The sequence below is a fragment of the Podarcis muralis genome, chromosome 16 (genome assembly GCF_964188315.1).
Source record: "Podarcis muralis chromosome 16, rPodMur119.hap1.1, whole genome shotgun sequence".
NCBI lineage: Eukaryota > Metazoa > Chordata > Lepidosauria > Squamata > Lacertidae > Podarcis > Podarcis muralis.
In genome coordinates, this window is record NC_135670.1 from 23,849,408 (window position 1) to 23,873,542 (window position 24,135).

A 24,135-nucleotide genomic window follows, 5' to 3' on the forward strand; every position below is an offset into this window, starting at 1 on the left:
CGGCTCTCTCCAGATGGGGTGCAAATGGACCCGGGGAAGGTGACAGCGGTTCAAGAATGGGCGGCACCCCGGAACCGCAAGGACCTACAGCGTTTCCTGGGGTTCGCCAATTACTACCGGACCTTCATCGCTGATTATGCTCATCGCACCACCCCGTTGACCCGGCTACTGCGCCCAAAGACGCCGTTTTCCTGGGACAAGGAGGCAGAGGAGGCGTTTCAGGGGTTGAAGGCCTGTTTCCAGAGGGCACCAATCTTACAACATCCTGACCCCTCTCGACCCTTTGTGGTGGAGACCGACGCTTCCAGTACGGCTCTCGGTGCCGTCTTGTCTCAACAGATTGGTCCTGAAGCGCCACTCTTACCCTGTGCCTTCTATTCCCGCCAGCTCCTACCAGCGGAGCGTAACTATACTGTGTGGGAGCGGGAACTACTGGCCATCAAGGTAGCCTTTGAGGTCTGGCGCCACCATCTTGAGGGGGCACGACATCCGGTGGAGGTGAGAACCGACCACCGGAACCTGGAGTACCTCCAGACCACCCGCAAGCTGAACCAAAGACAGATCCGGTGGGCGTTGTTCTTTTCCCGGTTCCAGTTCCGGATCCGCTACATCCCTAGCTCTCAGAATCAGAAGGCGGATGCCCTGTCCCGGAAACCTGAAGACAACGCAGACACGGTACAGCAAGCAGAACCCACCACGATCCTACCTCCGGCTGCATTCCTGGCCACCCAGGAGGCGCAGCCACTGCAGGTTCGGGTGCGGGAACAGCAGCGGGTCGACGCTTGGGCCCAGGAACGACTCCGGGAGCTGGCTGAAGGGTCCAGCCCACAGTATCCGGGGCTGGTCCTGCATCAGGGCCTTCTGCTGCACCACGGTCGTCTGTACATCCCGCCAGGGCCACTACGGCTGGAGGTTCTCCGGATGGCCCATGATGCCCCAGCAGCGGGGCACTTTGGACGGTATCGGACCACCCATCTGGTCAGTCGAGAGTTTTGGTGGCCCCGCCTGAAGGCTGACGTGGCTCGCTACGTTGCTGGTTGTGATGTCTGCCGGCGCGCCAAGGGACCTACCGGGCGACCCCCCGGCCTACTTCAGCCATTGCCAGTTCCACCGCACCCTTGGCACACGGTTTCGTTGGACTTTGTAGTGGACTTACCCTCGTCTCGTGGCTGTACCTGCCTTCTGGTTTTCTCCGACCATTTCACCAAGATGGTGCACTGCGCTCCCTGTCCATCTGTACCCACAGCCAAGGATACTGCTCAGCTGTACCTTCAGCATGTCTTCCGCCTGCATGGCCTACCTGAGCGTGTGGTGTCCGACCGGGGCGTTCAGTTCACATCCCGGTTCTGGCGAGCACTACACCAGACCCTCGGGACGGAGGTCTGCCTCTCGTCAGCCTACCACCCACAGACCGATGGCCAGACGGAACGGGCGAACGCGGTGCTGGAGCAGTACCTCCGGTGTTACTGCAGCTACCAGCAGGATGACTGGGTCGACCACCTGGCATTGGCGGAGTTCGCCTACAATAACGCGGTGAATGCGTCCACCCAGCAGACCCCGTTCCAGGCCAGTTATGGTTATCATCCACGGCTGTTTCCAGAGGTGCTGCCGACATCCGCAGTCCCGGCGGTGACGGAGTGGCTTCAAGAGCTCCAGTCCCAGCAACAGCTTTTGGTGGAGCAACTGCACCAGGCCAAGGAAGCGTACAAGGCCCAGGCCGACCGCCACCGCCAGGTGGGGCCGGAACTTCGCGTCGGTGACCTGGTTTGGCTCTCCACTCGCCACCTCCACCCCTCTCGACCTTCGCGGAAGTTGGACGCCCGCTTCACCGGCCCGTTCCCTATCGTAGACCAAGTCTCTCCTGTGGCATTTCGTCTCCGGTTACCCGCAACCCTGAAGGTTCACCCGGTCTTCCACAGGTCCCTTTTGAGTCCGGTGGCCCCACCCGACGAGTTCCACCCGAACCGTCCCCGACCGCAGCCAGTGTTGGTTCGGGGAGAGCCTGAGTACGAGGTGGAACGCATCCTGGACTCCCGATACCGCAGGGGAAAGCTGCAGTATCTCATTGACTGGAAGGGGTACGGACCGGAGGACCGTTCCTGGGAACCAGCGGCCAACGTCCACGCACCTGCCTGCCTCCGAGAGTTCCATGCGACGTACCCCGGCAAGCCGGGTCCGGACCCTCGGTTGAGGGGGGGGCCTGGGAGGGGGGATGGTGTGATGGCCTGGGATTCCGATTCGGAGGATGAAACAGAGGAATCCCAGCCTGCACAGGAGTCCCCGCCTCCAGGGCCGGCTGAACTGGGGCAAGGCCTAGATGCTGAAGAGCCTGCACCTGTGGCAGTGCATCAGGAGCTGGCCCCAGGTGAAGCCCTTCTGGCCCCAGAGAGGCTTGACGACTCAGTGGCCACAGGTGAGCCTCCTCCAGGGCCCAGTAACCCTTCGGCCTCTCCTGATCTGCAGAGGCTTAGAGCAGAGAGGCGAAGGGAACTGGTTGCCCCCAGGAGGAGTGCTCGCCTTAAGGCCAGAGGAGGCGGGGCTCCTGGGGGCCGGGACCGCCCCTGGCCTTAGAAGAGGATAAAAGCCCAGTCAGCCCGGCCCCAGGTTGCGGGAGCAACGTCGTTGTTGGCTTCGGACCTTCCTGCGTGCCTGATCCCTGCTCGGCCTCCTGTTCCTGACTATCCGGTACTCCTATTCCCTGCTCGGCTTCCTGTTCCTGACTATCCGGTACTCCTGTTCCCTGCTCGGCCTCCTGTTCCCGACCATCCGGTGTTCCTGTTCCCTGCACAGCCTCCTGTTCCAGCGTTCCTGTTCACCGCCCGGCTCTCGGCCTCGGACCTTGCCCCTCTTCGTGTGGACTCTGCTACACCCAAGGTACCTTACCCCCGGGACCAGCACACAATCACTGAACGCCACTTTCAATTCCTTATTTGCATATGTGGACCTGAGTGAAAACTATCTACAGTATCCCCCTGCTGGCCCACGGTGAGAACTTCAGTACATAACAGAAATGGCGCAGCCCAAATGAACAGAATCCCCACGCCGATCCATGGACAGTCCGCAGGCCGGATCCTGAAGGCAATTGGGCCTGATCCGGCCCGCAGACCTTTGTTTGCCAACCCCTGGGTTAGAGTGTCAGACTAGGATCTGGATGGCCAGAGTTCAAATCCCCACTCAGCCATGTGAAGCTCACACGGTGGTAACCTTGGGAAGATTTCTGCAACCTATGCCTACCTCACAGTGTTGTTTTGGGGATGGAATGAGGAGGGAGAGAACCAAGTACGCCACCTGGAGCTCCTGGGAGGGGGAAAAAGGCAGAATATGAGTGAAATAAAAATAAAAATAAAAATAAAAATAATAAGTTATCCAGATGCATTTCAAACAGGAATTAAATTTCTTACCCGGAGTCCCAGGGTGGGTTAAAGGTAAAGGTAAAGGTACCCCTGCCCGTACGGGCCAGTCATGTCCGACTCTAGGGTTGTGCGCCCATCTCACTTAAGAGGCCGGGGGCCAGCGCTGTCCGCAGACACTTCCGGGTCACGTGGCCAGTGTGACAAAGCTGCATCTGGCGAGCCAGCGCAGCACACGGAACGCCGTTTACCTTCCCGCTGGTAAGCGGTCCCTATTTATCTACTTGCACCCAGGGGTGCTTTCGAACTGCTAGGTTGGCAGGCGCTGGGACCGAGCAGCGGGAGCGCACCCCGCCGTGGGGATTCGAACCGCTGACCTGACGATCGGCAAATCCTAGGCGCTGAGGTTTTACCCACAGCGCCACCCGCGTCCACAGGGTGGGTTACAACAATATAAAAACACAACATTAAAATCAGTTAAAACACATTTAGTTACCTCTATACCTCTGACTCTATCGATCTCTGCCTGTTTGGGGCTTTTCAGTTTGCAACAAAAGGCAAGGAAGGGGTGACAGACAGAAGTTCACAAAAAGTGGCATGGAGAACATGGATAAAGGAATGTTTATCTCCCTCTATCATAACCCCAGAACTCGTGGACATCACATGAAGCTGAAAGCTGGCAGATTCCACGCAGATCCAAGAAAGGACTTATTCATGCAGCACTGTTAACCTACGGAACTCACTGCCACAGGACGCAGCGAAGGCTGCCAACTTGCATAACTTCAAAAGAGCAATGGACAAATTCACAGACGATCAATGGTTACTAGCTACGATGACTATGTTCTGCCCCACAGTCTGAGGCAGCATCGCTTCTGAATACCAGTTGCTGGAAACCCTCCTTGAGGGTTTTCGCATTGGGCCATCTGGTTGTCCGTTGTGATGCTGGACCAGATGAGCTGTTGTTGTCCTGATCCAACAGCCTCTCCTGATGCTCTTATCCACCTCCCAAGAAAAAGGCCAGGCTCCTTCTCTGCCCGGTCAGTTGGCAACCCTGCCAGTTCTTCTCCCTTCCTGTGTGTGCCTGCGCTTAGAGCACCCCACAGCTTCACAGAGTGCGAAAGGTCAGGCCTCAGCTGCAGCCCCCTACCCAGGGCCGGATTTAGGTTTGAAGAGGCCCTAAGCTACTGAAGGTAGCTGTCCTTTGTCAACAACAAATTGTCGCTGTTTTTTGTGTTGAATATATGCTATATGGTAATTTATGGACCTAATAGGTATCGAAAGCCATTTGCACATACAGAATGTTGGCACCCTATATATACAGTGGTACCTCGGGTTAAGTACTTAATTCATTCCGGAGGTCCGTACTTAACCTGAAACTGTTCTAAACCTGAAGCACCACTTTAGCTAATGGGGCCTCCCGCTGCCGCTGTGCCGCAGGAGCACGATTTCTGTTCTCATCCTGAAACAAAGTTCTTAACCCAAGGTACTATTTCTGGGTTAGCAGAGTCTGTAACCTGAAGCGAATGTAACTGAAGTGTATGTAACCCGAGGTACCACTGTATAGAAATGAGCAAACCAGTAATATTTTAGGGAGCAGGCTAGCAGGCGGGGCCCATTACTTACATCATAGGAGCCTACACAAAACAAAACAAAACACTGTTGCTGTATGTAGTTGCTGTATGTATGTTGCTGTAAAAGGGGATGCGGGTGGCGCTGTGGGTTAAACCACAGAGCTTAGGACTTGCCGATCAGAAGGTCGGCAGTTTGAATCCCCACGACCGTTGCTCGGTCCCAGGTCCTGCCAACCTAGCAGTTCGAAAGCATGTTAAAGTGCCAGTAGATAAATAGGTACCACTTCGGTGGGAAGGTAAATGGCGTTTCCGTGTGCTGCTCTGGTTTGCCAGAAGCGGCTTAGTCATGCTGGCCACATGACCCAGAAGCTGTACGCCGGCTCCCTCGGCCAGTAAAGCATGATGAGTGCCGCAACCTCAGAGTCGGCCACGACTGCACCTAATGGTCAGGAATCCCTTTACCTTTGCGTAGGTTTATTTGTTTTTTTATCTTATATTTTGGAAATGTACATCCAGTTTTTTTTCCCTTTAATTTTTTTGGGGCGCCCAAGAGAGTGGGGCTCTAAGCTATAGCTTGTTTAGTTTATGCAATACGTCAATCCGGCACTGGCCGAGCGCGCAGAAAGAGACCCGCGCCCGCGCAGCTCGCCAAGAGGCACGTCCCCTTTAAGGGCCGGGCCGGGGCGGGGCTTGGGAGCCTGGCAGAGCCCGGCTGGACATGAAAGCCTTCGGACCGGAGCACCGGCTCGGCATTCGCCGGTTGGATCAGCTGCAAGATCGCGGGCCACCATGAGCGGGTACGTTGGCGACCTCAGCGCCAAGCAGGAGGAGGCGCTGGCCAAGGTAAGGAGAAGAGATGATCAAGAGGGCTAGGAGCATGAACCTCATCCATCCATCCATTCTTTCTCTGCGTTGCGTTTACTTCGCTCAGTTCTTAGGGGGCTGGCCCAGATCCCCCAATTCTGAGCCCAGCGTAGCCCCACTTCTTAAGCACACGTAAGCAGTAGCTATGGGGACCGACCCCCCCCCGCCCGCCGTGATTGACTTATCCGGTTTCAAGCATCCCGCCCCCGTCCTTGGTGCTGCAAAAGACGCCCTGCGATCTCCAGGGATAAAACTGCCCACTTCCCTTAAGCCGCAGCCTGACTCTCTGGATATGTTTACTCAGAAGTCGCCGCCGCCGCCGCCGCCCTCCTTTGATTTCCAAGGGAGGGATTTCATGGGCGTAGCCAGAGGGGCAGGGAGGGTAGCTGCCTCCCCCTAAATCAAGTAAAATAAATAAATCACTTAACAAAAAGTAGAAACTGTAGGAAGATTTTGACAGGTTTTTCTGAGCACTTGGGGTCAAAAGAAAGTTATTTTCAGCAACTGTTGTTGAAACGTTTCTGTCCGAATCTGCTAGATAGAGCCAGATAGAGGGTGACAGGTGCCCCACATTCGTCCTGGCCACCTGCTCCCCTAAGATAAATCCTGGCAATGCCCATTTGGGGTGGGGCTATGCACATGCAGGGTTGGAGTGCTTTTTTTTTTTGGGGGGGGAACCCTCTGCAATCATCCTGACCGGTCTACCTTGCAAGGTTGTCGTGCGGTTGTTCTTTATCTCCTTCCCTTTTCTCTCTCTTGGCTCCTCTGACCCATATTTACCTAAGAGGTAAACAGTGGGTCATGATACCAAGCCAGATCTCTCTCTGGCACATACCTCAAAGCTCTTCAGTAACGCTTGTGCAGGTGAGAGAGAGACTTTCCCCGGGGGTTAAGTAAAGGGCAGGCCGTTTCTTAACCAGTGTCCAAGTGGGTAACTTACATAAGGTTGTCCCGGCCGGTGCCAAAGGTCCCTCTAACTAATCCCATGTTTTGCGTCCCAGTAGGTGCCAGGCAGCGAATTTCTGGGGAAGTTTGTCAGCAGGGGAAGAAATCGCAGCATCTCCTGTCCCCCTCGCTTCCCTCTAGTGGTTCGCACCCCCAGCATCTGAGACATAGAGGTGCAAGCAAATCCTGCCACAAATGGTGCTCCTCTTGCCTGTTATGTTCAACTGCAGGCTAGCTCATTTTGCCCAGCTTCTAGTTCCTCTACACCAGTAGTTTTCAAAGCAGGTGAAATGGCCCCCATTTCATTTCTACTATGAAAGCTTCGGGACACGGGTGGCGCTGTGGGTTAAACCACCGAGCCTAGGGCTTGCTGATCAGAAGGTCGGTGGTTCGAATCCCTGTGACGGGGTGAGCTCCCGTTGCTTGGTTCCTGCTCCTGCCAACCTAGCAATTTGAAAGCACATCAAAGTGCAAGTAGATAAATAGGTACCACTCCGGTGGGAAGGTAAACGGCATTTCCGTGCGCTGCTCTGGTTCACCAGAAGCGGCTTAGTCATGCTGGCCACATGACCCGGAAGCTGTACACTGGCTCCCTCGGCCAATAAAGCGAGATGAGCGCCGCAACCCCAGAGTCGGCCACAACTGGACCTAATGGTCAGGGGTCCCTTTACCCTTTACTTTATGAAAGTTTCAGGGCCCTGGAGGGGCCCCAGAAGTGACTTTCAGCCACATGGCTGTTGTTGTTTTTTTAATTGCTTTGAAAAGTGCATCCTGCATGTAAATAACATTTCCCTAGTTTCACACCTCCCCCCCCATAACTCAAAAACTATAAGGCATAGGATTATTTTTTATTCACACCAGTGTCTCCGACATGTGAGATGATCCAGTATAGCGATCTTAATGAAAATCTGACATGTAGTAGTTAATTAAAAAAATTAATAAGTTGTGGTGATCTGTCATGGAACAACCCTGCCGGAGAAGATAATGGTAGTCACTCAGAGCTCACTGCTGGTGGTGAAGGGGCCTCTCCGTAACAGTTCAGGGCACCCCAAAATGTAGGTCCACCACTGCTGCCACCTGGGGGGCAGTGGGGTCAACTTGTGCAAGAAGCTGGCAGGGAGCACAGGAGGCGTGAATTTTTATCAGACTTGCTGGATTCCTTGGCCCAAGTTCATCAAGTTTCTTGAATTAATTAATTAAACTAAATAGTTTTCATTGGATTTTGATTATTGTAATACTGACTGTCTTAGTGGGTGAGCTAGGGGACACTGGGGGTGAGTTTATAGAATTGGGGGGGGGAGAGTCTGAAAAAAATAGCCTGCTCTAGAACCCCATTACCTGACTCCACATTTTCCTGCTTGTGTAAGCTCAGAGGTCCTTTGCTGGACCATTTAGGGATTCTAAAAACATAGGGTACCCTCCATGTTAATTTGCAGACTTGTGTACATTTGTGTCCTGGTTTGGATGATAGAAAAGTCCCCTTCGTATGTACTGTAGAAGTTTCCACCTTATTTTGGAACGGTCCTGGTTTTTTTGCTTCCGATGTGATCGGCACTCAGCCGCCTGAGTTTGTTCTTAGAGCGGCAAAATGGACAGTGCAACGAAATGTTGCAATCTATTCTTACCTTTTCTTAGAACTGCTCCTACTCAGGGTGCAAACCAGCCAGTTCTCCTCCAGCAGGCTTAAAGCTTTGCGCAACAGCTCGCTAGGTCCTCCTCACTGGAGTGGCTCTTAATTGCTTCTCCACTTTTGCAAAATCTCAGGAACTGCCAGTGCATTCAGGTTGTTCCCTCTTTTGTTTCTCAATGGCCTCGTTTTTTCTCAACATCTCCAGCTGGCACTCACCACCTGAATTTGCTATTGGAGTGAATTAAGGTAATTCTGCCTGTGTAAACACAGAGTTTTGGCTCTGCTGTTGTGCTCCTGGCTCATTGACCTCTTGGCCCTGCAAATCTGCATCCTTCAGTTGTTTTAAAGTTGTTTTAAACCTAGTGCCTGTTGCCATGTCTTCTGGCTGCAAATTCTGTAAACCATATCTACTGTTTTGTTTTTATTTATTGTTTCCTCCCTCCCTCCCCCCCCCCCCAGCAAATCCACTTCCTAGGAACATAGGAAGATGCCAAGCCAGACCATTCATCCTTCCAGCTCAGTATTGTCTGCACTGACTGGCAGCAGCTCTCCAAGGTTTCGGGCAAGGGATAGTCCCTGTTCTTCCTGGTAATGCCAGGGATTGAACGTTGGGACCTTCTGCGTGGAAAGCAGATGTTCTGCCTCTTTGTTGTGATCCTTCCCTTAATTCACAGGAACCCAGGAAGCTGTGTTCTGTTGAGTCAGATTGTTGGTTCATCCAGCTCAGTATTGCTACACAGACTGGCAGTGACTCTCTAGGTGTCAGGCAGAGGACCTACCTGGAAGATGCTGAGCATTGAACCTGGGACCTTCTGCATGCAAAGCAGATGCTCTCCCACTGAGCTATGGCCCTTGCCCAAATAATTCTGGTCTTGAAGTTTGGTCTTTTCCACTGATGCTGCACCTTTGATCAGTTGTAAAAAGTTGTAAAAATAAAAATGCAAGTGCTTAAGGAGAGCAGGCTGAATGATGACCTCTAGTTTGGCACCTGTTTCCCACAAAAAGCATGGTGTATCCTCACAGATGCCCTCTTGAGAAATTCACTTGGCAGGACATGAAGGCAATAGCTTTTGCTGGCACCTGGTGTCCGTCAGACCTGCAGAAACATTTCCTACAGCAAAGGTCTATGGTTTACCAGTAGAGCAAGTGCTTTGCATTCAGAAAGTCTGAGGTCCAGTACTTGGCAGAGCCACTGCCAGACAGAGTAGACAGCGCTGATTCAGATGGACCAATGGTCTGACACAGTCCAAGGATGCTAAACCAGATGGGCCATTGGCCTGATCCAGCAGGCTGTTCTTATTTTCTGAAGAGGGTGGCTTTTAAACACTGCTCAAGCAGGCTGTGTTTAAAGTCGCATCCACACTGCACACTGGTTCCCCTGTAGAATGCTGGGAGCTGTAGTTGACTGCTTGCAGAGCTAGTATTCTTAGCGCCCTTAAACTACAGTTCCCAGGATTCTATGGGGGACATCATTTGCTTTAACTGTATGCTGTATATATGTGGCCTTGGTTTGGGCGTGGGGCTTTTTATTTATTGTATTTAGTTAAATATTTTTTATAAGAAGTATATCACAGCAGTTTACAACAATATAAACACATGAAACCAAGCAATAACATCAGAAAAAGTTACAAAGAAGTTAAAAGCAAGAAATAAATTAAAAGAAAATATCAACAGGCCAACATAGGGAGAAGTCCTGCATAGGCCCGATGGCAGAGGATTGCACAGGACTGAGCCAATGGTACTCAATTGACCCATCCTGTGGCATATTTTTTTTATATAATAAATAGGGGTTTGGGGCTTGGAATTTCTTTTTACGCTAGGTGGTCTTTCATACCTAGATTGCTCAGCTACTAAGTCGGAAAGCATCTCAAAAATACTGTATAAAATAATAATCATGTATGTTCAATGAACACGAGCAAATAGATACAGCCAGCTCATAGGAAGCTTGAAGGCAACAGGCTGAAAACTTTCCCTTGTCTAGGGCAACTTTCACCAACCAGGTGACCTCCAGATCTTTTTGATTACTACACTCCCCAGCCCGTGGTGGTCCAAAACATTTGGAGGACGCCAGGTTGGGGGAAGCTACCCTAAGGAAAAAGCCCTGCTGAAAACAATAAATTTAATTCTAAGTAAAGAATAGGCTTGCACCGTTCTCTCCAATTCTCTCCATTTTTCTTGTTGTAAGAGTTTCTGTAAAGGGAAACAACAGAGGACCTGGAAAAGGCGACTTTTCTCCCTTAAAGACCTGAAGAAAGTCACTGGGGAAAGGCCAAGACTCTGGAGCATCTATTGCCATCACCTGCAGAGAGGCATAAAGCCTTGCAGCCTTTGCCCTGGTAAACACAGGCAGCTGCCCTGGACCAAATCAGGTCATTGGTCCATCTAGCCATCATGGCTAGTAGCCATCAATAGCCCCCTCCTCCATGATTTTGTCCAACCCTCTTTTAAAGCCATCGCTGCTTCCTGCAGGAGTGAGTTCCATAGTTTATTATGTGATGCATGAAGAAGTCTGTCCTGAATCTGTGGCACAATGGGTCAGCGTGTCTGGCTGTTAACCAGAAGGTTGGTGGTTCGAGAGATGGCTGTGGGCAGGATTCCTGCAGCGCAGGGAGGTGGCTTGGATGTCCCTCAAGGTCCGTTCCAAGGCGATGATTCGATGTTTCCAGCATCAGTGGGCGCCCGCTTCTTACAATAGGCACACAGCCAGCCAGTACCCACACAGGAACATAGGAAGCTGCCTTATACTGAGTCAGACGATTGGTCTGTCTAGCTCAGTAGCGTGTGCTGTCAAGGCAGACACTCCCCAGGGTTTTGGGTAGGGAGTGTCTCTCCTTGCCCTGCCCGGAGATACCCTTGGGGATGGAACCTGGGGCAGATGCTCTAACCACTGAGCCAAAGCTCTTCCCCAATGCTTTGGAAGATGGAAAATGTTTATGACTGCCATTGGGAAAAATAGTATGTGATGGTCCCAAGCGACACTACAAAGTGGGTCTTGCTCTGCCCTGAAAGGTTGCATGTAATAATAATAAGAATACAGTGGTACCTCAGGTTTCAGACACTTCAGGTTACAGGCGCTTCAGGTTACAGACTCCGTTAACCCAGGAATAGTACCTCGGGTTAAGAACTTTGCTTCAGGATGAGAACAGAAATCATGCAGCGGCAGCGGGAGAACCCATTAGCTAAAGTGGTACCTCAGGTTAAGAACAGTTTCAGGTTAAGAACGGACCTCCAGAAGGAATTAAGTTCTTAACCCGTGGTACCACTGTAATAATTTTATTTATATGCCCCAGCCACTTTGGGCAGTTCCCAACAAAAGATTAAGGTAAAGGTACTCCTGACTGTTAGGTCCAGTCGTGGCCGACTCTGGGGTTGCGGTGCTCGTCTCGCTTTATTGGCCGAGGAAGCCGGCGTACAGCTTCTGGGTCCTGTGGCCAGCATGACTAAGCCGCTTCTGGCAAACCAGAGCAGCGCACGGAAATGCCATTTACCTTCCTGCCAGAGTGGTACCTATTTATCTACTTGCACTTTGACATGCTTTTGAACTGCTAGGTTGGCAGGAGCAGGGACCAAGCAACAGGAGCTCACCCCGTCGCAAGGATTTGAACCACCGACCTTCTGATCAGCAAGCCCTAGGCTTGGTGGTTTAGACCACAGCGCCACCCGTGTCTTCAACAAAAGATGAAGATGGTTGGTGATTTACTGTGTTTTTAAACAAAAGATTAAAAACACAATAAATCTTCAACCATTAAAATCCTCCCTGAACAGGGCTGCCTCCAGATGTCTTCTAAACTTCCAGGCACAAAGCTTATTGGATGGCTTCAAAGAGCGGAGGAAGAACAATTGCAGTAGTAATTAAAACCAGATTACCGTAATTGCTTTTTTTTAAGGCCTCGTACAAGTTCAGGAAGCCTTGCGTAGCATTCTCATGCTTTCTTTTGCATAATTGGCAATGCTCAGCCTACATTCTGAAATAACAGAGTCTTGCGGAAGCAGGTTTGATTTATTAATGCAACTCCCCACTTTTTTAAAAAAAATGATACCATGCAACGCTTAAACAGATGAGGGCAGGTTCCCTTTGTCACCAGGCTGCAAGCAATGCGGCGCTCTGTGGGGTGTCCCACAGGGTGGAGGAGCTGGCACTTTTGCCAGGGGAATGTGGTTGCTTGGAGACTGGTGGAAGGGGTGGCATACCGAGTGCTGTATTCACGGGGTTTGGGCGCTGGGGAAACTGCACAGGCTCTTTCCACGGTGCTCGGTATTTTGTGACCAAAGTGAATTCAGAACTTGCTTCGCTTACACTCACCTTTGCCAAGCCCCTTTTCTACCTGGGAGGTTCGGACTGGTAGTGGCCAGAATGTAAGCCAGGAAGTGCCCGATTCAAACCTTGTTCAGGCTAGCCATTATCCTCCCAACCTCAGTTTTCCTATCTGCAGTATGGGGATAATGATACGGCATTTTACTTTGTTTGCCAAAACTGTTTGCACATTCCAGCTCCAAGGGCCTTCTGGTGGTTCCCTCTGTGCGAGAAGAAAGGTTGCAGGGAACCTGGCAGAGGGCCTTCTTGGTGGTGGCACCTGCCCTGTGGAAAGCCCTCCCATCAGATGTCAAAGAGATAAACAACTACCTGACATTCAGAAGACATCTGAAGGCAGCCCTGTTCAGGGAAGTTTTTAATGTGTGACATCTTAGTGTATTTTTGGTCTTTGTGGAAGCCGGCCAGAGTGGCTGGGGAATCCCAGCCAGATGGGCAGGGTACAAATAATATATTATTATTATTATTATTATTATTATTATTATTATTATTATTATTCCATGTATCTGGAATCCTCAATGTGACAATGTGGGGGGGGGTTTGCTTTTTTTTTGGACTGTTTCTTTATGGGGGTAGGTGATTTGCCTGTTTAGAGGGTGTTCTAACATTATCAGTTTTTCTTCTGTGAAATGGGTATTTTTTGGTACCCACAACAATTTCCTTGGGTTTCCAAATGTGCCACAAGCCCCGGCCCCCAAACTGGGGACCTTCAGCCCAATATAAATCCTCCCCCAGTAATAGTTGAGGCTACTGTTATATGAAATATATCCCTGTAGCTATAGTTCCCCCTCTGCGTACCTCTGCGTTTTGAATACTGTAATCTGTCTTTTTATGAGAAACTGTATCGTTGCATTTGTGTTGCCACTGGGGTTTCCAGCAGCATCAGGAATAAACTGCTGTAAATTGTCTATAGGTAGCTCTAAGCTGCCATATCACTAAATCAGTTCCAGATGTCATGCAACAGTGTCACACTTATCACAAGCGCTACTGAACTGGTCACATAGGGGCCCATCGAATGATTTGAACTACAACTCCCATTAGCCCCGGTCACCACCTTTTAGCTTGACCTCCTGCACAAGGTCGTTGTGAAGATCCTTCAGTGTGGCAGCAACTACAGTGGTACCTTGGTTCTCAAACTTAATCCGTTCTGGAGGTGTGTTCCTAAACAAAAGCGTTCCAAAATGAAGGCATGCTTTCCCATTAGAAAGTAATGCAAAACGGATTAATCCGTTCCAGACTTTTAAAAACAATCCCTAAAACAGCAATTTAACATGAATTTTACTATCCAGCGAGTCCATTGATCCATAAAATGAAAGCAATAATCAATGTACTAAAAAATAAAGAAGTATTGTAGATGATAAAAATCAAAATTAATTTTTTATTCTTACTGGCACTGATGCTCAGTTTGGATGGGGGGCTTTTATCCATTTCCACAGTCACACAATCCATCAGTCAGTAGCTGAACTGGGTTCCACACAGTCACAAAAACAAATTAACCGAAAAAGCCTCAAAAACAAAAGCGCAAAAAAAGAGCACCAAACTTCATCTGCTCCAGAAGTCCGTTTGACTCACGAAATGTTTGAAAACCAAGGCACGGCTTCTGCTTGGTGCAGGCACCCCGGAAACAATAGCTGACAGCTGCATCAGATGTTCAGCTTCCAAAAAACGTTAAAAAACCGTAACACTTACTTCTGGGTTTTCGGCATTTGGGAACCAAGGTACACTTTGGAACTCCCTGCACCTTGACCTTAGGCGCGTGCCTTTGCTTTATCATTTTTGGTATTTGTCAACATCCTTTTTTTTGTCCAGGCAAGCCTCCCCAGGTATGTAGAGCTGGCATGCATTTTCATATGTCTTTTTAAAAATAATGCATGTTCCTAACTGTCAGTTTTATTTAGATTTTGGTGGTGGTGTTTTTTTAAGTCTGCCTATTTTTAACTTCAGACTCTTTATTTATTGTTTTAGTGTATATTTTATGTAAACAGCTTAGAGGGCCCAGCCCACACCTTGCCCACCCAATCAAGTGGTATACAAATTCTGTTATATAAAAATACATAAAATAATATTTCCAAGCTGCTTTTCAACGACTTTCCCAAACTGGAAACAAATACGTAAATCCCATTTGAAAGCGAGCATTAACATATAGCAGTTCAAATCACAAGCCAATTAAAAAATGCCCTGTACCATAAAAATTAAGAGCATCAGGAAACCCCCCAGCTGCATGTACAATAAAATCTTCGATTGAACGCCATAGAAAAAAAATATTCACCCCTAGCAACCAATGTGCCTAGGCACTTTTATTTTTTCCTCTGCAAACATGGGACCTAGAAACTTTAAAGGCAGGGAGAAAAGGATATCTCAGAGTTACGATAATCTGCATTGGATACCATTTGTAATTTCTTTGAGATCCTGTTAGGTGGATTAGAAATTTTGGCAAACTAAACTTCTGCAGGGAAACATTCTGTGCCTGATATGGACAATGAGCTTGTACTCTCTCCTTCCACCCCATGGCATAGAACATTTTAAGAACTATATAGGCGTTGCCTGTGAGAACATGCTGGGAAACTGCAGACCAAGCTGTATTGCCAAGCTTCTTTAATTTCTGAGACCTGTAACCCAGTTTCTTTTCTAACTTTTTTCCTTTTTTCTTTTTACTACCACTAAATATAATTAAGAAATAAAAATTACATACATCGATATTTAGCTTGTTATTTGTTATTTACCGTCTTATTTCCTCCCAAACATTGCATACAACAACACACATATGTGCAGACACCCACACACCCACACACAAAATGATAATAATGAAAGTAAATATTTTCCCCCTTTTATCTCCCAAAATCTTTTCTTCAACTTTGACTTCTTGTCAAGTCCCTTTGCATATATTTTATCTTACATTTGAATGTACACAAAACAGTAAACCTTTCTATATAATTTTTCTAATACATTCTGAAAACATAATAAATCCTTAATTGTTATCCACCTCCTTTTAGTTCCTTTATCACTCTAATGCTAGCACGGAGACAAAACTATTAGTGTATTTTTGAACATATCTTCTATAACCATCCCATTTTCCCGCAAATTTTTGCTCTGAGTTTCCTCTGAGTTTACTAGTCAGTTGAGCCGTCTCCACCAATTCCTGTAATTTGATTTGCCAATCTGTTATTTTTGGAGCCTCGGGATCTTTCCATTCCTTGGCCACAAGTATATGAGCCGCTGCGGTTGCATACAAGAATAACTCTCTTAGATTTTTTGTTATCTCTTTACCTATAATACTTAACAGAAATGCCTCTGGTTTTTTAGTAAAAGTTATCCCCATCAACTTTTTTAATTCATCGTATATTTCCCCCCAAAAAAGTCTTAATCTTTTCACACGTCCGCCACATGTAGATCATGTCTTTTCTATCTTTTTTCTTATGAGCACTTCCAAGTTTTATTTCCAGGTTTGGAGGTTCCGAATCTTTGCTTTCGGAAGCGGCGCTGATGCATTAGCACGACTTTTCCCAAAGTGCGGTACATGTGCCCCTGCCCCCAGGGTTCTTAAATTGCATCAGCCTCTTTCATTCGTTTTTAAACTTCCTCTGGGTTATTCTATACTTCCAGTAGTTCATCGCCTTGAATTTTGCCTCCAGGTTTTGTTGACTGCAAAGAATGTGTGTCAGGTCACTGACCTTTCCACACTGCCAGGTGGATTAGCTTCTAAGTCTTGTACGTCCTGTAGGTCTTGAGCCTCGTCTCAACTCCAATAAGGCCTGTAGCTGGAGGGATGCCTTTTGCATGTGCTGGTGGCATAAAGGTAAAGGTAAAGGGACCCCTGACCATTAGGTCCAGTTGTGATCAACTCTGGGGTTTCGGCGCTCTTCTTGCTTTATTGGCCGAGGGAGCCAGGGTACAGCTTCCGGGTCATGTGGCCGGCAGGACTAAGCCATTTCTGGCGAATCAGAGCAGCGCACAGAAACGCTGTTTACCTTCCCGCTGGAGTGGTACCTATTTATCTACTTGCACTTGGCATGCTTTCGAACTGCTAGGTAGGCAGGAGCAGGGACCGAGCAACGGGAGCTCACCCCGTCGTGGGGATTCAAACTGCTGACCTTCTGATCGGCAAGTCTTGCTGGTGGCATAAATCTCTGCAAAATTCTCCCAACTTCATATCATAGCTGTCAACTTTCAGATTTGAAAATAAGGGATCAGCAGCCTCAAAAATAAGGGATCAGCAGCCTCACCTGTCCCGGGGACAGTCTACGGGATATCTAACAATCCGGGATAGCAGCGGGAAGCAGCAGGAAATGTCGCTGGAATAAGGGAATTTCCCGCAAAAAAGGGGAAGGTTGACAGCTATGCTTCATATCCCTTTTTCCTCTTTGCACAACCCTTCCATGCTGGGCTGTTCCCAATGATACAGCTGGCAGTAGCTGGGCTACTTATGACCCAGTTCTAGCTGCAATAATCTAATTAGCTTCATTAAGAAGAGAAGATCCTCCAGCATAATTTGGTGTTTCTTGAGGTCTCTTTTTGCACCTCGGAGTTGTGCAGACCTCTGGAAGCTGGCTGGCATCTCTCCAAGTGCTGGATCGATTGTGTATGTTGCAACAGGTTCCTTTCCTGCTGGAGTGTGCAGGTTAATTATTTTCTTTGTTTGCAATCTCTTTATTCTGCCCTATATAAATGAACGGCATTCATGCTAGAGCTAGAAGGGGACCAGGCATGTGTGTGTGTCATGGTAGTATCAAAGCATAATGCTGTGCTCAAAAGGATGTACCCCAGAGGTTCCGATCATGTGCGATTCTTGCAAATGTTGAATTGTGTGGCAATAAGGCTGAATCAGAGAGATCTACCTGGCAGAAGAGGCATCTGATGCAGAAAAGCATTGTTTGCCTTGGAGAGAGGTGGGACTTTGCACAATGGGCATGACCAGATATTGTAATTAAGAGCTTTTGGCAAGTCAGTTTTGCTGGCTCCATCACGGCTTTCTCGGTGGCAGCTCCCAGACTTTGGAACTCCCTCCCTGGAGAAGCTAGACTGGCTCCCTCCTTGCTGTGAAGACCTCCTTGTTCCACCAGGCTTTGGGGAAGAGACTGCTCTTAATTAATGGGCTGATGTTGTGCTGTTTTTAGTGTTGCACGTCAATTCCGATCTCCGAGTGGTAAGAGTTTCCTGGCGCAATTTCCTAGGGTCCATGGTTTATTTACACATACCGTACTTTTCCATCTATAAGACGCCCCCGTGTATAAGACTCAAATTTAAGAAAATGGGGGGGGGGGGAGATGACACAGAGTTGTTGAGCTTTTTTGGGGAGGGATTACCCAGGGTTCTTGAGCTTTTTTTAGGGGGGGTTGCCGAAAACCGCTCACCCGCACGTGTCACAAGATGACTCCTATGTCCCACCGCCGGCAGAAGCTGCCAATCACCTGCCCAACTGCCGGAGCATCAGCCAATCAACACCACCCATTAACGCAGCAACCAATAACACACACAATAGCCGCTGACAACCACAGCAACAACCAATCGAATGTCCACCCTATGCACTGCCCATGTGTAAGACGACCCCCACTTTTATTTTATGAATGGGGAGGAGGAAATCTTACACACGGAAAAGTCAGTATATACAACCTGAGCCTACAATGCAGGGGTTCCCAGCGTTACACTCAGAGAAGGTCTTCCCAGTTCCATAGGCACAGTCCTGGATCCAAACAGACATCAGACACTAGCCAATTCATTGTGTTGTCCCAATACAGGGATAGTCAACTTTTTTATACCTACCGCCTACTAATGCATCTTTCTCGATGGTAAAATTTCCTGACCGCTCACCAGTGCTCGATGGAAGGAGGATTCAGCTTGTGTCGTAGAACCCCCTACTGCCCACCTAGAATCCTGAAATGCCCACTAGTGGGCGGTAGGGACCAGGTTGACAACCCCTGCCCTAATAGCACATCCCTCGGCTATTGCCTAACACAGGTCAGCCTGCCTTAATTCGCACCTGACACTTGGCTTAATTAAAGCATCATCAATGTCTAGCACACACTGGGTCTGTTTACCCAGTTTTAACAGTCCAAACATTGATTACTGTATTTTTTGCTCTATAAGACTCACTTTTTCCCTCCTAAAAAGTAAGGGGAAATGTGTGTGCGTCTTATGGAGCGAATGCAGGCTGTGCAGCTATCCCAGAAGCCAGAACAGCAAGAGGGATTGCCGCTTTCACTGTGCAGCGATCCCTCTTGCTGTTCTGGCTTCTGAGATTCAGAATATTTTTGTTTTTATTTTCCTCCTCTAAAAACTAGGTGCGTCTTGTGGTCTGGTGCGTCTTATAGCGCAAAAAATACAGTAAATTCTAACACTACTGGTTTCGGGAACTTGGGGTGTCTGGCACCCACAAACTCACAACATTATTGTAATTATTTGTGTGTCTTAAACTGATTTTATATATGTGTATAGTTTTAATTCTAATAATGTTTAATAGTTGTTTTCTATGTTTTTCGTGATTCTTGTTTTTATCTGTTAGCCGCCTTGACTCATGTTAGGGGGAAAGGCGGGGTATAAACAAACAAACAAACAAACAAAAATACCCCCCTCGTGGAACTACAATTCCCAGAGTTTGCTGGGAAGAGGGGTTGATTGTTAAGCCACTCTGGGAACTGCAGCTTTCAGCACCCTTAACAAACTATAATTCCTAGGATTCGGGGAAAGCCAATGGTTGTTTAAAGTGATACGATACTGCTTAAAATGTATAGTGGAGATAGCTATTTTATTTGGAAATAAGTCCCACAGTATTCAACAGGACTTACATTCTGGGGGGGTTATAGAAAAGTGTGAGAGCAAAACTCTGTAACGGGATCCTAAATCTTTACACCCACACCCTCTGTGTTTTTCATTTTTCTCCTCAGTTCCGTGAGAACATCCAGGATATCTTTCCTCTGCTGCCTACCACAGAGGACTACTATCTCTTGAAATGGCTCCGAGGTAAGAAGGCCTGTGGGTTGTTTGCTTTGTGCCAGGAAACACTTGATGTAGTGGTTAGCTCAATAACATCTGCACCAACTGGCTATGACTCTCTAGGATTCCAGGTGTCCCTTTGGCCTAAATCACTGAGCCTCTTGGACTTGCCAATCAGAAGGTCAGTGGTTCTAATCCGTGCGACGGGGTGAGCTCTTGTTCCTCTGTCCCTGCTCCTGCCAACCTAGCAGTTCGAAAGCACACCAGTGCAAGTAGATAAATAGGTACCACTGTGGCAGGAAGGTAAACGGCATTTCCGTGCGCTCTGGTTTCCGTCACGGTGTTTCGTTGCACCAGAAGCGGTTTAGTCATGCTGGCCGCATGACCTGGAAAGCTGCCTGTGGACAAACGCTGGCTCTCTCGGCCTGAAAGCGAGATGAGCGCCGCAACCCAATAGTCACCTTTGACTGGACTTAACCACCCAGGGGTCCTTTCTCTCCCAGCCCTACCTGGAGATGCTGGGGATTGAACCTGGGATCTTCTGCATGAGCTACAGTCCCTTTTCTCTGGTTCTTTGGTGGTTTTTGTAGACTTGCCTGCAAGTGCTCCCAAGTGTAAATATATCGGCTGCGGCCTGGAAGCTGGTATGGAGAATCAGACAGGCCATTGCAGGAACAAGAGGAGTGTGTGTGTGTGTGTGTGTGTGTGTGCGTGCGCGCGCTTATCTTCTCTAACTGGGATGAACGGAGAGAGTCGTGTGCTTTTTATCACCCAAGATTCCTTTGCTTGCACTTTCTCTGTTTGGTAAAGTCCAAAAACCAAAACGTACCAGGCACGGGCTTTGCATTAAACACAGCGGGTCCACAAAGAGGCAGATCTTGTTCAGAACTCCAAGGCCGGGCCCAGGTGACTGAGTGCTCAATCCAGATAACATTTTTATTAACGTGTGCAGCTTGCCATGGTCACGCAAACTCGGTACAGATTCCCCTGTTCTTTTTTAAACGGAGACACCAACCTAATATGCTCCAGGTCTGATATGAGTGTTTCTCAACCTCTTCCAGCCCATACCCCCTTTTAACTAACATAAAAATCCCACACTCCTCCTTTAAGCCTGGCTCCTCTAATTATTTTATTTAACATTTCAATGGATTGAAGTTTTGTGACTTTTATTTATTTTTTACTTATATCTGCCTATATACATAAAAACGTAAGGCTGTTGCCACGATGCAGTTTGTGCGGCTGCCAAGTCCCACAAGAGGAATGGCAGGCTGGCAAGCGAGTGAACGGGGTGGAGCAGGGGCGCTTCACACAGTGGTTAACCAAGGCACTGTGAAGGGGCTCCCCGGTCATTTAAAAGGGGAAAGGGCCTTGGATCGAGCTGGGGGGGGGGGAATAGATGAGGGGGTGGGTGAGGTGTAAATTGAGTGGAGGGAGTCTAGCAAAGCAGCAGGTGGGTTAGTGAGCGGAGTGAACAGGGGCAGCAGTCCCTAGTGGTACAATTTTTTTTAAAAAATACCCCACCCTGAGATCTTCCTACACCCTCCTGGATAAGAAGCACAATGCCAGATGCTTTAGACTACAGCTCCCATCATCCCAGGCCATTTGTTGTTCTCTCTGGGGCTGATGGGAGCAGATAGTGGGGGTTTTTGTTAACCTGATTGGGAATGTTTCCACTTGCTTCAGGAAATTTCCTGTCGCTCTAGAGCAAGGCTAGTCAATGCGGTGAACGCCGGACGTTGGACTACAGCTCCCAGCAGCCCTAGCCAGCCTGGCAAAGTGGGCAGAGGCAATGGGAGTCATAGTCCAAAACATCTGGAGGGCGCCAGGTTGGGGAATGGGTGGAACATATTTTTATTAGGCAACTCATAATCAAAATAAACTGGATAATTTTTTTAATCTCTCTTTCCTTCCCCATGATGGCTCACCACATTGCTGTCTCTGTTTTATTACATTTATATGCCAGCTTTGCTCCAAGTAGCTCGAAGTGGCACACATGGTTCCCCTCCTCCCCACTTTATCTTCACAACAAACCTGTGAGGTAGGTTAGGGCTGACCTGCGTGGCAGGGAAGGGCTTTACAGTAAGTGCAATTACACCCACAATCAGAGTTTCTCCTTCAAGTCCGCCAGACTCTTATTTCAACCAGTTCTGCCGCTTGAGACTCTGCCCTGGAGTTTCTGCCTGTTAGGAAGATAAGGCTCTCCAGTAAGAGATTAAAAATTATCAGGCTGTTATCGCAGCCTTATCTTCCCTTCCCTGACCCCTGATATTCTCTGAAGTCCTGTTAGCCCTGTGCTGCAATGGAGAGATGTTGCAACACAAGGGGCCGGTCCTACCATTAGGCGTCGGTAGCCATTCCCCATCTTTCTCAGCTGATGGCCTTGTGAACATACCACTGAGCTGTGCCCCTTCCTCAAATGGTGATGCTAATAACGTATATATTAGAGTATTGTTAGGAGTGTACGGAGCTGCCTTATGCCAAGTCAAACCAAAGGTCCACCTAGCTCAGTATTGTCTACACAGGCTGGCAGCAGCTCTCTGGGGTTTCAAGGCAGGGGTCTCAGCCCTAAGTGGAGATGCCAGGGATTGAACCTGGGACCAAGGCAGATGCACTACTGCTGAGCTATGATCCTTCCCACTAAATCACTAACAAGGGACCCAATTCACTCCCCGAAAGTGAAAATGTGTGTTTAAGGTCCTCAGGTGAGCCCTGCTGGATCAGGCCAAAGACCCATCTGGTCCAGCATCCTGTTCCCACAATGGCCAACTCGTAGTCTCATTGTTGAGCAACAGCCTGTAGAGCTTAATGCAGTGGGAGAGCAGCCAACTAGAAGGTGTATCTGAGATGTCTTCATCCAAAGTCAGGTCCGGTCCTAGGGTCAGCCAAACAGCAATCCATGTGGTCAGGGAATCCGATGATCAGGTGGGGTCAAGATGAGCAGAAAACAGCAAGGTAGGGTGGGACGCCGGTGGCGCTGTGGGTTAAACCACAGAGCCTAGGACTTGTCGATCAGAAGGTCGGCGGTTCGAATCCCCGCGACGGGGTGTGCTCCTGTTGCTCGGTCCCTGCTCCTGCCAACCTAGCAGTTTGAAAGCACATCAAAGTGCAAGTAGATAAATAGGTACCACTCTGGCGGGAAGGTAAATGGCGTTTCCGTGTGCTGCTCTGGTTCGCCAGAAGCGGCTTAGTCATGCTGGCCACATGACCCGGAAGCTGTACGCCGGCTCCCTTGGCCAATAAAGCAAGATGAGCGCCGCAACCCCAGAGTCGGTCATGACTGAACCTAATGGTCAGGGGTCCCTTTACCTTTACCTAGGGCCAGGGCTGTAAACTACAAGCATTGTTTACAGCCTCTGACTGCTGCTAGAAACTCTGCTTAAGGTGGCTGAAGCCAGCTGGTTCCCATCAGCACCTTCTCCTCTGTGTCCTTGAAAGCTGATCAGCTGCGGGTGGGGTCACTCTGCCTTCTCCCCCTTCAGGCTGCTGTTCAGCAGGCGAAGCAGACTCCTGGCCCATGTCATTCTGAGGCATTTCCTTCCTCCAACAGTGGAGGCAGAACGTGGCCGCTGAGGTTGGTCCTCATCCATGAATTGGCCTGAATCCCCTTTAAAGCCATCCAAGTTGGCCACCACTACTTCTTGGGGGAACAAATTCCAGAGGTTAGCTCCTGGATCAGTCTCGGTCCAGTATACCTGAAGGAGTGTCTCCACCTCCATCGTTCTGCCTGGACACTGGGGTCCAGCTCTAAGGGCCTTCTGACAATTCCCTCGCTGCGAGAAGCCAAATTACAGGGAACCAGGCAGAGGGCCTTCTTGGTAGTGGCACCCGCCCTGTGGAACGCCTTCCCACCAGATGTCAAAGAGAAGAACAAGTACCAAACTTTTAGAAGACATCTGAAGGCAGCCCTGTTTAGGGAGGCTTTTAATGTTTAATAGGTTATTGTATTTTAGTGTTTTGTTGGAAGCCGCCCAGAGTGGCTGGGCAAACCCAGCCAGATGGGTGGGGTATAAATAAATTATTATTATTATTATTATTATTATTATTATTATTATTATTATTATTTGCTGCCTTTTTCTGAACCTGTTCCAGGCCTTGCCACCTGGCCTACTTGCCCTTTTGGCCTGGTTTTAATCAGGGAAAACCTTCCAAAGGATAAGAGTCCATAGATCAGATTCAGGTGCTCTGCCCGTCACCTGAAATCTGCCAGAAAGGGTTGCCTCTGGCTGGGAAGCCTCTGACTTGACCTGACCAGGACATCTCCCTCCCCTACCCCCCTTCTCTCTCTCCCTAAGATGAGTCCTGACCTTCGAAATAAACTTGGTTCTTGCAAGCCGCTTCCCTCTGGTTCATTAGCATTCCTTGGGTGTGATCCTACTTGTTGAAAGGGAGATGTTGTCGAGGTGTGATTAATCCTTGAAGGCGCTGGCTGTGAAGAGCCGCCCTCTTAATCCCTGATTATGTTCCGCTGAGAATAAAAACTGGATCAGCCACTCCCCATCTGACGCCGATACCCTGGGGGCTAATTAACAGGTT

At 48.9% G+C, this 24,135-nt stretch overlaps 1 protein-coding gene across 1 annotated transcript in view; it reads left to right on the forward strand.

Annotated features, from left to right (window-relative positions):
- Positions 1 to 5,605: 5,605 nt before the first annotated feature.
- SEC14L2 (SEC14 like lipid binding 2) overlaps positions 5,606 to 24,135 on the forward strand; it is a 36,791-nt gene continuing 18,261 nt past the window's right edge. Inside the window, exons 1-2 of the mRNA XM_028709801.2 lie at positions 5,606 to 5,764; positions 19,554 to 19,629. Of these exons, the coding sequence (XP_028565634.2) occupies positions 5,711 to 5,764; positions 19,554 to 19,629 (130 nt within the window). The 5' untranslated portion in view covers positions 5,606 to 5,710. The remainder of the gene's footprint in view (positions 5,765 to 19,553; positions 19,630 to 24,135) is intronic.